This window comes from Bufo bufo, chromosome 1 (genome assembly GCF_905171765.1).
Source record: "Bufo bufo chromosome 1, aBufBuf1.1, whole genome shotgun sequence".
NCBI lineage: Eukaryota > Metazoa > Chordata > Amphibia > Anura > Bufonidae > Bufo > Bufo bufo.
The window spans coordinates 755,265,866-755,283,145 of NC_053389.1; the positions used below are offsets into that span (position 1 = coordinate 755,265,866).

Consider the following 17,280-nt stretch of genomic DNA (forward strand, 5'->3'; position numbering starts at 1 on the left):
TCTCTGACCACTCTCCTATAAGGGTAGAATTAAGCCTAAATCCTAAATCCGTGAGAAACCGAGGCCTATGGAGGTTAAACCCTTTCTGGCTGACAATCTTGCAGGATCCTTTGGGAGTAATGGCAGAAATGCAGGAATTGATGTCCTTTAATATTGGGTCGACATCCCTGATACTAGTCTGGGATGCCTTTAAAGCTTTTGTTAGGGGGGGGAGGGGGGGTCATTGAACGTATTCAAAGGCACAAATCTAAAACTAGGGACCTGTTGCAGGAGCGGCAGTCCAGAGTCACCGTCACTAAGTGTAAACATATAGAAAACCCCACAGAAGTAAATCGGTCTAATGGGGTCGAGGCACAACAGCTGTATAGAGAACATCAGTTGGAGGTAGCAGATCGCAAGAGGTTCTTTTGGAAACAAAAGTACTTTGAGGAGGGAGAAAGTGTGGGGCACATGCTGGCTACTAATATTAGGGCTCAACAGAGTTCTTCCTATATAGGGTGTATCCGAGATACAAGTCCAGGCATACTGAAGGTATTCAGTGATTACTATATAAACTATTATATTCCACTAGATTGCAGCGTAGTGAAAGTGAGATCCAGAACTTTCTCGCGCCTCTCAGAAGGCGAGAGGAACAGAGAGCAAGCCTTGAAGAACCGCTAAGCTTAGAAGAGCTTGAGGAGGGGGTGAAGGGACTTCCAAATGAGAAGACTCCAGGGTCGGATGGCATACCAGGGGAATTCCTAAAGAAATAGAAGGATTTTGTATTGCCACAACTTTTGGCAGTATTTGAACAGGCAGAAACAATAGGCAAATTACGTGACTCCATGGAAGAGGCAATAATAATAGTGTTGCCTATCGGCCCATATCCTTGCTATGTACAGATGACAAACTTTTGGCCAAAGTCTTGGCTAATAAATTAGTGAGAGTGATCCTTAACTTGGTTCATGGTGATCAAAGTGGCTTTATGCCGAGTAAGTCTACAGCCATTAATATCAGGAGACTATATCTCAATCTGCAGACGTCTAGAAGTGAGATGGGGGGGAAGGGGGGGGTCGCTTCCATTACTTGACAGAAGCACTGAGAAAGTAGCCAGTTGGTGTAAACTGCCGCTCTCAGTCATAGGACGAGCTAACTTAGTTAAGATGGTGCTGATGCCACAGTTCCTCTACATACTGCATAAGGCTCCATTCACACGTCCACAATTTCGTTCCGCATTTTGCGGAACGGAATTGCGGACCCATTCATTCCTATGGGGCAGCACGATGTGCTGCCCGGACACGGAATTGCGGATCTGCACTTCCGGGTCCGCACTTCCGTTCCCGCAAAAAAATAGAACATGTCCTATTCTTGTCCGCAATTGCGGACAAGAATAGGCATATTCTATTAGTGCTGGCAATGTGCGGTCCGCAAAATGCGGAACGCACATTGCCGCTTTCCGTGTTTTGCGGATCCGCAAAACACGTTGCGGACGTGTGAATGTAGCCTAATAGTACTAGGGGGATTCCTATGTGCCATTTTTATAAAATTCCAGGTCAATTTAGATCCCCGATATGGAACAAAAAAAATCTCTGAGAATCAGTTTAGAAACTCTACAAAGAGATAAGGACAATGGGGGGTTAGCGATTCCTAACTCATGGTTGTACTTTCTAGCGGCACAAGCCCAACAGTGTAAAACTTGAGGTCAACTGGACAGCCTGGGTCCGGTGGGCGAGTTGGTGTCTTATTTGATGGGAGGGAGGCCACCTGGATATATACTAGAAATTGGCTCGGTAATACGTCCCCCAGACAATATCCCAAGTATAGATCTCCTCTGCAAAGTTTGGCAGAAATTGAAAGACATCACAAAACTTTCTGAATGTCATGTCCTTACTCCACTCTGGAATAATCCAAACTTATCAGAATTAAAGGCCCCCTGCACACGAACGTGTGCGCACCGTGGTCGTGCTGCGGCCCGCAAAATGCGGGCTGCAATGCACGAACAGCGCCCGCGGGGCAGCCGCAGCGGATCGCGGACACATTCACTTTAATGGGTCCGCAATCTGGCCGTTCCGCAAAAAGATAGGACATGTTCTATCTTTTTGCGGAACGGAAGTACGGGATGAAACCCCACGGAAGCACTCGGCAGTGCTCCCGTAGGGTCCGTTCCGTGCTTCCGTTCCGCATCTCCGGATTTGCGGACCTAGTGAAGTGAATGGGTCCGCATCCGTGATGTGTAATGGCCACGGAACGGCGCCCGTGTATTGCGGATCCGCAAATGCGGTCCGCCATACGGCAACGGGAAGCACACTAAGGCTCTATTCAGACGTCCGCAAATGGGTCCGCAATATCGGGAACGGGTGCAGACCCATTCATTCTCAATGGGGCAGAACGGGATGCGGAGAGCACACTATATGCTCTCCGCATCTGCATTTCCGGAGCGCGGCCCCGAACATCCGGGCCGCAAAAAAATAGAACATGTCCTGTTCTTGTCCGCAATTGCGGACAAGAATAGGCAGTTTTATGGGGGGTCCGTGCCACGGACGTGTGAATGGACCCTCAGGTAACTGACCTTACCATACATACTTCTATGTTGGCAGAACAAATTAGAAGAGGGGGAGAAACTAAAGGGGCGATCTCTGCTTTTTATAAACTACTGCTGTCATTTCACCAGGAACGTTTCCCATTATCAGTACGGGAGAAGTGGTCTCGAGATCTGGGTCCCTTAACTGATTCCCAATGGTCGGAGAAGCCATTTATGAGCCCCTTGTTATCATTGTGTGAGAAGCACAGACTATCACAACTATATTTGATACATAGAGTCTATAAGATGCCCATGTTCCTTTATAGGTTGGGTATACGTGACACATCTAACTGCCCTAAATGTGGTATTCCTGAGGTGCACATAATGCATAGGTTTTGGGAATGTACTGCCCTGGGCATTTTCTGGAGTGCAGTACTGGGTGTTATTTTTGAGGTATATAAAATAAGACTTTCGGCTGAGCCGTTAATATGTATACTGGGCCTACCACAAGATGATTCCTCAGAGGGACCTAGCATTGGCATAAGTAGACTACTATATCAGGCTAGGAAATTAATAGTCAAATATTGGATTAGTAACACCGTGCCAACCAAAGAGGAGTTCATAGCAGGTATGAATGTGATAACAGGGCTAGAGAGAGGAGTATACTATAAAAGAGGCACTAGTAAAAAGTTTGACTCCATATGGGGACCGTGGTTGATGGTACCAGGACTGCCACCCAGACGCCTTTTTCCTTTCAAATAGGGGGGGGGGAGTACTAGTAGGTAATTGGTGATATTCTAGCTTGGTTGGATTGTGGCAGGCTGTATATTATTCATGCTCCTGTAATTTGCGCACTGGCTCCTGGTATTGCCCACACGGCCCAGTTAGGAGAGTGTTAGGTCCCGGGCTACTTGAGAAACCTTGGCGTGGTGCCCGGGCTTAGACATGTTCTACACCGTAGGACATGTTGACTAATCTCTCAATTTTAAAACCAGTTTGAGGGTTTAGTAAGACCGCAGCGTGCACCTGTCTTTGCTATTTTGTTATATTATTCCAGGTCGGAAAAGTAGGGGAGATGGTATGGGTGTGGTATGGTGCGGTTCAGGGGAGGGAGGGTTTGGGTTAGCTTCTTGTATAAGTTCTGTCTTTGACAATTGCTGTACCCAACTGGGTATATATTTATCTTTACAAATGACAATGTGCTACTGTCTTTTTTTATTTCTTGTTTATGTATAAAACCAAGAAAATCAATAAAAATGATTTGATAAAAAAAAAAAACATCTTGGACATAACCACCGGATCTGCCATAAATGCCTTATAGGTGGCAGAACCGGAGTCCCCAAGGGACCATTTAAACAGGGCGATGATTGAGGACGAGCGTTTGTTCCCGATCACTGCATTTACATGTAGTAATTATTTCCACTGTATGGGATGAATGATCGCTACTGTAATGTGCTGCCAGAAATGGAAGGGATCATTCCACTAATGAGCATCTCGCTCGTGTGTCGGGTGATCGGTGGCACATGTGCGATTATCAAGAACAAGCGTTCATTCCAGATAATCTGCCCAGGTAAATGGATATGCCATAAATGCCTACAGTGAAAATATAAAATAAAGAAAGCATAAATGAAATGAATGTTCAAACATCAGTATCTCGTCCAGATCAGATAAAAGTGCTCATGTGATCCGGTAGAGCGGTGAGGGCACGGAGAGTAAACCGATCTGGTGGACGCTGGTCATTAGGTAAATATTTCTCATCAGTGTCGTCTGAGATTGGCAGAGTGCCTCCATAAGGGCGCACTGTGTAAACGGATGAAAGGTTAGGTTATCATTGCACAATAGTAATCCCCCCCCCCCACCCCCCAAACACACACAGGATAGAGGATGAGGAGGGGGATGACCTCTGGTCCATTGTGTAGACAGCTCATCTGTTCCTGGGCGGCCATACAGGCAAAAGCTCAAACTGCAAAATCAAACGTCTTGTAAAGCACAGGTGTAAATGAAGGATCCGTCAAAAGTCTAGGCTACCATGAAGTAATTATCAGTCATGGTAGAGGACTACCACGAAGCAGCCTTAATGTATCCGCAATGTCACTACCGGAAGAAAAAAAAAAGAGGTCAGATAAAAGTCTATTTTACCATATGGCAAGTACTCCATTCACACACACCCCTAGCTTGTTTGCCACTGACCTCTCATCATCGCCAAGATCGCCTGCACTGGTGCCAGGAGAGAGCCCATTGGCAAACGATAACATTCAGCAGGTTCTGTGGTACTAAAGATGGCTGCATCAGAGTTGGCAGGAGACCTGGAGAGCACCTACTGCCATCATGCCTATTGCGGAGACACACAGGACCACACCATGTGCCATGATGTGGGACACCATTACCTGTCATAGCTTTTCCCGTCTGGCACTTGTGGAGCGAACATTGATCAGCCTTTGGTATCTCCAGGACATCGTGGAATCATTTCCACTGCTCTTCAGGGTATCCAGCAGCTGCCATGGCCAGCTTGATTGCCTGATCTCCACCCATTGAGAAGGACTGGGATTGGATGGGGCAATGATCTTCCATGGACAGCAGCCAAGAACTACCTTGGTTGAACTATGGGTCAAAGAACATACCACAGGAGGATATCCAGCACCTGTATGACCCTTACCATGCCAGAGAGACAGCTTGTATGACAGCAAGAGGAGATGACAACACGTATTAATAAGACCCTGCCTCATCATATACCCTCCTGCAGAACCCAAAGTCAAGGGGGCACCACCTTGGTTGTGTGATCATTGACTGAGCACCACCAGCGGTTTATACTTTGTTAGTCCCAGCTCAATCACACAACGTTTTCCAGGTCTTCTCTTCTGATTTTCTAATATACATTTTATATAAAAAAAAAGAAACTAGTGAAGCAAATAACAAGAGGAGGATTTCCTAAGGATGTGCTGTGGAAAATGGCCAGCCCCGCACTGGAATGATGAAAGGCCGGCACAGGACAGAGCGAGATTACCGTCCACAACATTCATGTTGAAGAACTCACCAAAGAGGAAGCGGAAGACCCCAAGGCCAGCGGGGTCAGTGGGTCGGTTCATCAGACTCACAAACCGATGCCAACTGGAGAGATCTGACCAATCAAAACCAAACACCCGTCGCATGAAACCGCCTTTCTCTTGACGTGCTCGCGGTTTGGGCCGCTCTGGCGCAGACGTAACATTGCGACTTTTGCGCTGTCTCAGCTGGGAAGCCTCTGATTTCATGGTTGCTGGAAGACAAGAAAAAAAAAATATAGGCGTTCACTGCATGAAAAATTTAAGAAAATTAAGATAATTACATCAGACTCCTAGTTACATCTGCCCACGGGAAAACTGGTTGACAACATTACTGCTCACCTAACTTTCCTTGACAAAATGACTAATTAAAGGGATATTCACGTCTGGACATTTAAAGGGTATCCACAGTATATATCATAGATGACCAACAGATGCCAGTTGCATTTCTGTAATTCACACCTACCTTGAAAACTGGAGCCTGTTTCAAAGCCGCTGCACAGAGAGTTGGTGGCGCATGCGCAGCTATCTCCATTCACTTCTATAGGCGTTCCATTCACATCTCCGGCAGGCTGTTTCGGTACAGAGCAGATCCTCTACTTCACGGCCAGATCACCACTAACTGCAATGATGTCCGTCGGTAATCCGGACGGACAAAAACTGTTGCATGCAACGTTTTTTTGTCCTGCCGACAGCCGGCATTTGCGCAAGATCTCCAAAACAGAGATGTGAACACAGCCTAAGCGTGCTCGGCTGTTTTTCAACCTTCCATAGAAGTAAATGGAGAATGCTGCGCTCTTAAAAAGGGCCCCATTCTGGATGGGTGCTGGATCCAGAGGTGGCTGTATGAGTTGCGGCGTGCTCTAATTAAACCCCACTGTTCAGTAGTGGGCGCTCGTATACTTACACCGCAGTTTTGCGCTTGAAATCAGACATAGATAATTTCTGGATTATTAAATGCTGGATTAAAGGAATTTCACTCCACATAGAAATAAAACCGTAATCTACTGCTTAATATGATCGGTTGTAGTTTACGTTCCCGATATCGTTGAGACCCCCTCTTTACAGGAGCCCCCTTCTGCACTGCCGGGATGGCTACATGAATCCTAATGCTTGAAAACACACAAGTGTAAAAACCTGACAGGTACTAAAGAATGCCCCCAGTGTCCCCGTGCCCTCGCCACGACGTGCGGATGAGGGGAGCAGAATTTTAGGATTTAGAATGCAGCCACTGTTCTTAGAAAATTTGCCTTTAAAGGGCTCCTCTCACATTGCCAACTCTCAAAAGTGAAGTTGGCTGATGATCCCCGGGTCTAGCTTTAGAAACCCCAATGATGAACTGGGAAGGGGAGGGGGGAGAGAGCAATGCAAATGAATGGAAACCATGTAATACATAGACAGCTGGGTCAGGCAGCTCTTGTTGGGATGGGGGGTGTTCCCCATATAGGGCCTATATGATGTCAATATACTGTGGGGATTCGCTCTGCTAGACAGGACTAGCGGATGCAGTGTAGAGGCAAAGTACACAGTTCTTGAATCAAACAGCGGTGTTTATTCACACATTGGTGTATCACAAAACGCAGGAGGCTTGGTGTCTGTTCACACACAAGGAAAGTCCATAAACAATAAAAGTCACCTTTTCTCCTGGGTGTTAATTCACACCCTGTTAGCAGTTCAGCCTCATCAAGTCCATAGGCGGCCTGTTCGCCTTTAGGCCCCTTTCACACGGGCGAGTTTTCCGCGCGGGTGCAATGCGTGAGGTGAACGCATTGCACCCGCACTGAATCCGGACCTATTCATTTCTATAGGGCTGTGCACATGAGCGGTGATTTTCACGCATCACTTGTGCGTTGCGTGAAAATCGCAGCATGCTCTATATTGTGCGTTTTTCACGCAACGCAGGCCCCATAGAAGTGAATGGGGCTGCGCGAAAATCGCAAGCATCCGCAAGCAAGTGTGGATGCGGTGCGATTTTCACACATGGTTTCTAGGTGACGATCGGGATGGGGACCCGATCTTTATTATTTTCCCTTATAACATGGTTTACAGAATGTAAAGTAAATTAGGGATGGAGGGGTTTAAAAAAAAATAATAATAATTAAACTCACCTCATTCACTTGTTAGCGCTGCCCGGCTTGTCTTCTTTCTTCTTCTTCTTTGATGACCTGGGAGGAAAAGGACCTGTAGTGATGTCACTGCGCTTATCACATGGTCCATCACCATGGTGATGGACCATGTGATGAGCGCAGTAACATCACCAAAGGTCCTTTTCCTCCCAGGTCCTCAAAGAAGAAGAAAGAAGACGAGCCGGGCAGCGCTAACAAGTGGATGAGGTGAGTTTAATTTTTTATTTTTTTTTTTAAACCCCTCCACCCCTAATTTACTTTACATTCTGTATTAAGAATGCTATTATTTTCCCTTATAACCATGTTATAAGGGAAAATAATAAAATTTACACAACACCTAACCCAAACCCGAACTTCTGTGAAGAAGTCCGGGTTCGGGTCTGGGTACCAAACATGCCGAATTTTCTCACACGTGTGCAAAACGCATTAAAACGTGTAGCCGTCAAGTTCTCTGTGCCTGCGATCTATTGATAAAGGTCCCATATGACCAAAACGTCTTGAAACATCGCAGCTCTCCATACTACTCACGGCGCGACACAAGTTTCTAATATCAGAGCAATAAATGCCCGATTGGGGCAGTATCTTGTAATCTTACCAGCAGAATTATTTTCTTGCCCATCGTTGCAAATGTTGCTGGCACCTATTTCACATTTTGGAGTGTACGATTCACAATAAATCCACCTGGCATATCTAAACTCTCAAGAGTGTGAATGGTTTTCTCTACAAATATACAAGGGCTCTGCCGTATACCACAGCACCTCGCTCAAGTACTAGGAGTGCAAGTTCCTTCTCCTTACGCTATTGGAACATGGGGAGTAGTCACCCACCCAGCACTTTGACTACTCCCAGTAAGAGCCATCCCAGATCAGCTATGACAGCCATGCTAAATCTCAAGGTGTCAATGAGCAATAGCTGCCACTGACACATAAAATACCGGCTCTTACTTCACCGAGGCCAGGAACCTCGGTGACACATACCTTCCATCCGCCATGATTCCAGGTAGTGAGCATCATGGTGTCAACATCTGTGTCTTTTGGAAATCATAGTGAGCATGACTCACTGTCACTCAGCTTTCCCAGACTCCAGAATGGTAAATCTACCTAGTGATACAGCAACAGATCCCCTAATCCCCCATTACAACCCGGCCAAGCAATTTAGGCCTCCGTCACACTATTTTTTCTCTGCAACAGATGCAGACCCATTCATTTCAATAAAGCCGCAAAAAATGTTCGTTCCGCAGTCCCGCAAAAAAGATAGAACATGTCCTATTCGTGTCCATTACGCACACAAGGATAGGCATTGTTACAACAGGTCCGCAAACAAAACGGAAGTCACACAGACATCATCTGTATTTTTTGCGGAACTGCGTTTTGTGGATGGCAAAATACATACGTCCATGTGAATGGGGCCTTACTGTTCAGGATGCACATAATAAGGCAGACATATTGGTTGGCACTCTGCTCTCTCAGAATCAGACATAATCATGACCTCATTCAGATGTCAGTGAATCGTGGACGTATGCGGTTCGCGGTCTCCCTGGACCGCTCACATATCCATTACCTTTAAAGTGTACATTCACACATCAGTGCTGACACCACGGACGGACGCAAGCCCTATTTTGCCGGTGATTACGGATCCCTGATTCACATTATAGCCTATGGGACTGTGAACATCATGGGGGACAGATAAGCCAAACATGGCACACAGAGGGCAAAAAACGGACACGCGGACCAAACATGGCGTTCTTTAGTGGCATTTTCATGCATGAACCATCTTGTCACGGATGTCATCAGACGTGTGAACGGAACCTATTACGGATATATTAATACACACTTCACGTGTAATGCGCCTTCTCATTATTGCCCCATTTTACCCACAATCCATCACACTGCAATCACAACCCAGAGATTTTGACATTTTTAATACATTTTCCCACCAATTTTATGGCTTTCAATGGATTTGCCCCAGTCTTGGAGCCGCAGAGGAAGCGACTACTGATGTGCTCTGCTTGGCTCCTGACAGTATATAGATTGTAAGCTCTTGGGGGCAGGGTCCTCTACCCCTCTGTACCAGTCTGTTTCTTGCCTTTTGTATTTTTATATGTCTAACCCCGGCTGGATGTACAGCACCTTGAAATAATGGTGCTTTAATATAAATAATAATGAGGACTACTGACTGACACCCATGAATAATACATCTCCAGTGATGACACCCTGTCTCCCTCTTGCACCCACATCAAGGTGCAGTGTGCCATGCCCGCCCCGGCCTCACCATCTGCAGACAGATCGCTTTACCTGCTCCTCTTCCCCGCTCCATTGCTGCCAGGTTGCAACTCCTCTCCCAAAAAGTGCCACTAAGGCACCACCGTGTCCCACTTGACGCGCATGCGCAGACGGTCCGAATCTTTCCGGCAGCGTTCCAAGCCTCGCTAGAGATTAGAGTGTAACTTTTCTCTGATTGGTTGACTTTCTGACGAGGGCGTGGCCAGCTCAGAGCGCTGGCTGGTACTCGCCAAGTATGTGGTTGTGTAACCCGTGTTTACCTGGTCCCCGGGGGAGCGGAGGGTGAGGCGCCTGATACGTGCGGCTCCGGCTGCTTCGTCCTGGAGACCCCCCTCTGTGAGAAGTCCACCCTAGAGAGAGTCTGCTAAGTACCATGCAGAGAGCGCCCCATCTATGGCACCATAGTGTGAAAAGGATTGGCTAAAATGTTACATCAGGTTGCTGAAAATAATCTGCAATATTAGGGCTCACCTCGGTATGTATTTTACGGATGACGTCCGTGTGCATTCCGTATTTTGCAGGACGGAACAGCCGGCCCCTAATAGAACAGTCCTATCCTTGTCTGTAATGCAGACAATAATAGGACAGGTTCTATTGTTTTGTGGAATCCACACGGAGTAATTTCCGTTTTTTGGGGACCTATTAAAATGAATGGTTCTGCATATGGTCTAAAAAAAAAAAACTGAACGGACACGGAAAGAAAATACATTTGTGTGCCCTTGAGGTGGTTTCACACTATGAGGGAGACTTATTAAAGGGGTTGTCCAGTTTTAGGAGGAAACTGGAAGCCACCGGGATCTGCCTGCAATAAACAATTGGTAAGTACTTACATGGCAGATCCCACACCGCTGCTCGGGGTCGGGCTCAGTGGTCGACAACACCGCCGCAGCCAATCACTATGCTCGTGGGCTGCACCACTGAAGTCATTGATTGGCTGTAGCAGTGACATAATGTCACCGCTGCATTCAGATTAATTGATCCTGGCCTGCAGATCTGTCAGGTTCTACGGAGCACATGACCGCAGCAGCCAATCACGATGCTCGTCAGATGCACCACTGAAGTCATTGATTGTCACATGATGTCACCCCTGCACCAGAACAGAAATCTACTCCAGCTATTTTTCTGGAGCAACATGTGCCCCAGAGGTCCCACCCACTTTTTGAAAAAGAATACGTGACAAAATATGCAACTTTTCTATGGCAAGAAACTGGCGTAATAAATCTCCCACATGTCTTTTTTTTTTTTTTTTTTAGTATAACACGCTGCAGCCAGGTGTTATATGTTGGCCAATTGGAAATTGGCGTTTTAAAGGGATGCCCCAGGATTCACTAGGATCAGCAATCATTAGCTGGTTAGTGGGGATCAGTAACACCGTACTGTCGCCAGTTACTCATTATCTAACATTAATGATCATCAATTATTATTATTTTCAAATAAAAAATAATTACCTTCTACCAGATATTCCATAAAGGTATTTTGGGTTCTAAATAAATAAAAAAAATCAAGTAAATTTTGAAAGTATTCAGACCCTTTGCTATGACACTTGAAATTTAAAGTGAAGCTCTGGGGGGCTCCCATTTCTTTTCATCATCTTTGAGATGTTTCTACAACTTCACAGGAGTCCACCCGTGGAAATTCAGTTGATAGGACATGATTTGGAAAGACTCAGCCCTGTCTATATGAGGTCTGACAGCTGACAATGCATATCAGAGCAAACACCAAGCCATGAGGAGAAATGAACTGCCTGTAGAGCTCAGAGACATGATTGTGTGAATGCACAGATCTGGAGAAGGGGACAAAAAATGTCTGCTGCACTAAAAGTTCCCAAGAACACAATGGCCTCCATCATTGTTAAATGGAGGAAGTATGGAACAACCAAAACTCTTCCTAGAGCTGCTGTCCCACCAAACCACTAGGCGGAGGAAAAGGGGCGGGAAGCAAGTAAGTAAGCTTCCCTTTACAGGTTCAGTAAAGTGCGTAGGTTTGAAACCCCCCCCCCCCCCCCATTCTTTCACAACCCCTTTAAGAGTACTGATTTTCTTTTGTGTTTTGCATTCTGTCAGGGACCTGCATTAGAACACATTGATATGTGGTCATTCACTTGTATAAAAATTCCATCTGATTATATCAAGGGTTAATTTAGCAGGGCATTTCCTATTAATGACATTTCTATGTCTGTTTCTGTTGGCTCACAAATTTATCATTTTGGTCTTGCTTTGAAAAAGGGCTACTGTAGCCTGAAATGTGAAGGATTTTTACGGGTTCTATGTTTAACTACTGACCATAGGCCCGAAAACATTCAAGATTAAAGTTTTTAGCCTCATTTCAAAGCGTCATGTCTGGTGGAAACCGTGCACTGCTCATCACCTGCCCAATACTGTCCCTACAGTTTCAGCAGATGGGACACTGAGACTGGTCAGGGTTGAGGGAAAGCTGAATGGAGCAAAGTACAGAGATATTCTTAATGAAAACTCCATCCAGAGTGCTCTGGACCTCAGACTGGGCAGAAGGGCCATCTTCCAACAAAACAATGACATCACAGGAGAGGCTTAGGGACAACTCTGTGAAAGTCCTTGAGTTGCCCTGCCAGATCCCTGACCCAATCGAACATTGATGGAGAGACCTGAAAATGGCTGTCCACCGACAGTCCCCATCCAACCTGATGGAGCTTGAGAGGATCTGCAGAGAAGAATGGCAGAAAATCCTGAAATCCAGGTGTTCAAACCTTAAAGCATCATACCCAAGAAGACTGGAGGCTGAAATCACTGCCAAAGGGGCTTCAACTAAGTCCTGAGTAAAGGGTCTGAATACTTATGTCAATGCAAGATTTTAGTTTTTCTTTTTCAATAAATTAGCAAAGATTTCTAACATTAGGTTTTCACTTTTTCCTTATGGGGCATTTAGTGCAGAATGATGGGGAAAAAATTTAACTTTTTTTTATTTTAGCACAAGGCCACAACATAACAAAAAGTTACTTAGAATGGATACAATATATATATATAAAAAAGAAGAAAGTTGGACTGCACTCCTGAATTGTAGTGAAAACAATAAAACTTTATTCACCCATATTGTGGCAAACTTGCGACGTTTCGGCTCACATGAGCCTTCCTCAATAATATTGGGTATTGCTGAAACCCATTGTTGGACATTGCACCCGCTCTCTGGATGGTGCTCCCGTTGGATTTTTCTTCAATATATATATATATATATATAATAAGGGATGATGACTCAAATTAAGTCTTCCTTCCATTATTGACGTCCTTTAGACCAGTGTTTCCCAACCAGTGTGCCTCCAGCTGTTGCAAAACTACAACTCCCAGCATGCCCGGACGGACAGCCCTTGGCTGTGCGGGCATGCTGGGAGTTGTAGTTTTGCAACAGCTGGAGGCACACTGGTTCCGGGCATGCTGGGAGTTGTAGTTTTGCAACAGCTGGAGGCACACTGGTTGGGAAACACTGCTTTAGACTATGGCTACAGAGCGCCAGCGGTCCCAGCCAGGATCGCGGATTAGCAGTGATCCCATAGAAGTTAACAGGATCACAGTGCGAGTCACAAAACATCCAACACTACTCTATGGGATCACTTATTCAGACTTCCAATTCTGCCATAAAGATTGTAAGAATAAAACAATATAAGGTATTATTATTATTATTATTAATACGCATGTAAGCCTTAGGTTACTTTTCCGAAAAGTAAAAATAAAAGGAAATGGCACCTAGTTATTCAACATTTCTTTAACCCCTAAAATGACCAGCCTGTTTTGGGCTTTCCCGAGCAAAAGATTTTTTCATTCCAAGACCTATCTGTCTATGTAGCTGTATGAGGGCTTGTTTTTTGTAGTTTTTAATGGTGCCATTTTAGGGTACACATAATTTACTGATTAACTTTTATTAATTCTTTCTGGTAGGGGGATGGGGGGAAACAGCAATACTGCCAAGGAGTTTTTATGTTTTTGCGGCGTTCATATTTTGGCTTAAATAACACAATAAGTTTACTCTCTGGTCAATACGATTACAGCAATACCAAATACATATAGGGGGTAATTTACAATCAGAAATGCGCCTATATTAGGCGTATTTCTGGCGCAGCTTGTGGAGCAAAGGTTATTTGCGCTACAATCTGCGACTTTTCCCCGCTCACACCAGATCTAAAAAAAAGTGGGCAGGGAAGGGGATGTCTCAGTCATCATTTTCTACACCTGTTTTAGGCGTAGAAAATGGTCTAAATCTACGCCAGCAAGGAAGCTGTCTTACATCTGTACCAGTTATGTAGTGTCTGTTTTTCACTGAAGACTGGTAGGAGATGCTCTGGAAATTAATTTTCAGCTGAGCAATGTCCGTGGATTACGGATGACATACGGATAGTAAGATTGGACACACGGACATCTTCACGGATAAAACAATGACGCTTTTTTCATGGACTTGAAAATGACACAGAAATGTGGACGAGGTCTGAAGGAGAACTATTATGGTGTATGGGATTCTGACACTGCCTGCTGAGCCGTGCCTCGCACACAGATTTAGAGGCAGTTAACCATGACAGCCCTGATGATCTTAAAGGAAACCTGTTACCATGAAAATGCTAAGTAATCTACAGGCAGCATATTATAAAACAAGAGGAGCTGAGCAGATTTTTGATAGGAAAACATTCAGTATAACGTGTATTTTACTCATTTATATTTCTGCTCATTCTGAGCTTTGCAGTCCAGGAGGTGGTCCTATCAGTGATTGACAGCTATCGGTATACACAGTCATAGAGGGAAGGCTGTCAATCACTGATAGGACCGCCTCCTGGACTGCAAAGCCCAGAATGAGCAAGAATATAAATGTATAAATTACAAGTTATATTGAATCTTTTCCCATAAAACTATATATTAATCTGTTCAGCTCATCCTGCTCTATAAAATCCTGCTGTCTGCTCAGACACCATGTTCAACTTGACAGGTTCCCTTTAAGCAGGCCCAAGGCTGTCATGGTATCCGATTTTCGACCCTTGATTTTGCTGCAAGGCCTCCGATCGCAAGGCAGAGGGAGGCCCCTCCTTCTGACTTACCCCACAGATGTCGCAATTGCTATTGACTGCGGCATCTGAGAGGTTTAATTACCAGGATCGGCGTCATTGCCGATTCCGGTCTTTGCGGCCGGATGCCTACTGTATTATACAGCCGGCATCCACCATGTCTGAAGCAGGCATACATACCCTGCAGCCACAATGAAATACAGATACGTCATTGTGGCTGCAGGGGTTAAGGATGGGGCTACATGGCAACTTTCACTGCAACACACATTGCACGGCTAAGGATGGAAGTGTGCACTGTGTACATCACAACTGATATGAATTTTAACTGTGACAGTGTTGGGGTATGTTCCCATATGGCGTAAACAGGGATGGCCAACCTTTGGCCTTCTAGTGCAGATATCGTTTTTTGCGGTGGTGGATTTCAGAGAAACCTGCTGCTGAATTTGAGTCATCCACTGCGAGCTTGAAAGAAATACAATTTCTTTACTCTTTTTATATTTGGTGCAGCTTGTTACAGGTTTTGACTGTGTTGAAAAAAGTCAAGCAAGGTCCCTTTGAAGATGGAGTAGTGTTGTAAGAAGAGCCATCTAGTGGTTGGTAGTGGTATGACATAATTCCATTTCTCCCCTTGTCTACGGGTCCTAGGGATTCACACTTACCACTCACTGTGGTTTTGATGACTCTAGAGAGAAATCCAATTTACACTATTCAGTTTAAAATTATGTTTTGCCCAATCCATCCCAGTTCTGAGGTTTTCCTATTGACTTCATAACAAGTTCCACGTACATGCATGAAGATTAGGATGTGGCAAGATACAGGCAGTGATGGCTGCTCTCCCACTGTGAGGCCTCATGCAGACAATCGTATTTTCAGCCTGCTTCCGATCTGCATTTTTTGCGGATCGAATATGGACCCTTTCATTTCTAGGCACAAGTTGGGAGTTCAACTGATGCAGAGTCAGCCATGCAGTCAAAAATGCCCCATGTAAATGCACCTTAATGTGAGCCTTTAATGGGAACATTATTTAAATACTACATGCTATTTGAGCATCATATGGTATATCTATCTTCCCACTTTACTGGCACATAAGTACAACAGTTTCTCATCTGACAAGCAGAGGCATACAATCATAACAGTTTCTCATCTAAGAAGCAAAGGCATACAATCATAACAGTTTCTCATATGACAGGCAGAGGTGTACACTCAACAGTTTCTGAAATGACTTGCAGAGGTACAAGGTTTGAACATAACAGCTGTGGTAGCAGGTTCCTTCTACTCACTATCTGGACTGGTTCTCTGCCAACAGGGTATGGGCTTGTTGCTGCTCCGCTCCAGTACCATCACTGTTCAGTGGGCCTCATCATCTGGGGAAAATGCAGAACCATTAGGTGGGAAGCTGCCCTGCTCTACCCCTCTACTCCACTAAGTCACTTGTGCCAAGTCTAGCATGCCTCATGGTTAAAGTGGCAGTGGATGTAAAGCCTAAAGAAGATGGTTCTCACAGCCCTGTAGGGGGGCACAACACAGTGCAATAATAATTATTAATAATATATACATGCAATATATGCGACTTAGCACATTTTACTAATGAATAACACTTTAAATCAGAACATCTCAGCCATCAGCTCAAGCTTTAGGATGCCAGCATTGTCTACTCAAATATATGTGTGACGTATCCGATGGTCAAGTCAATATAAAATGAGTATTTTCAATTCAAAAAGCTGGAGGCATTTGGTGGGTCCCAGAAACTCATTCCCAAGGGACCCATAATTTGTGCCTGAACCATGGGTCATATAACTGACAGGGCCCAATGAGCCCACCCTAACTGGGCAGAACGCATTGCCATTGGCAGCGAAAAATAAACTGACCCAACAACACTGGGAGAAATTTAGGCAGGAAAAACACAGCTATGAGAGATTTAAAGGGGTTGTCTGCTTTTGCTATAATGCTATATTGATGACCTATCCTCGTCAATATCTGTAATTACAACTACGCCATCCCATTCACTTCAGTGTGATGGATCCTTCCTGTTCAAGTGAATCAGAGGGAGCCATTCAATTAAAGTGAATGGGACGTTGGAGCTGTAATTACCGCTTGCCGCGGCAATGTCAGTGGTGAGCAGGTAAACAATGAAGAGGAGGCAGCAACTGTACCAAGGCTACCATGTCCTCATACAGCTGATCAGCAGGGGTGCTGGTGGCTGTCGAGTCCCCGCCGAACTGATATTAATTACCTATTCTGAAGCTAGGTCATCAATATAGCAAAAGCAGACGACCCCTTTAGCAAGGATCTAGTCCTGGGGTATCAAACA

General features: G+C 45.1%; 1 protein-coding gene across 2 annotated transcripts in view; it reads right to left on the bottom strand.

Moving 5' to 3' along the window:
- Positions 1 to 10,083, bottom strand: part of GGCX (gamma-glutamyl carboxylase) — a 52,890-nt gene extending 42,807 nt beyond the window's left edge. The window contains exons 1-2 of one of the 2 annotated variants that reach the window (XM_040414520.1): positions 9,962 to 10,083; positions 5,535 to 5,756 (exon numbers count right to left, since the gene is read on the bottom strand). In XM_040414520.1, coding sequence (XP_040270454.1) covers positions 5,535 to 5,756; positions 9,962 to 9,983 — 244 coding nt within the window. In that variant the 5' untranslated portion in view covers positions 9,984 to 10,083. Of the gene's footprint in view, positions 1 to 5,534; positions 5,757 to 9,938 lie in introns of both variants that reach the window. The other variant, XM_040414521.1, reaches the window with a different exon arrangement.
- Between the last annotated feature and the right edge of the window lie 7,197 nt (positions 10,084 to 17,280).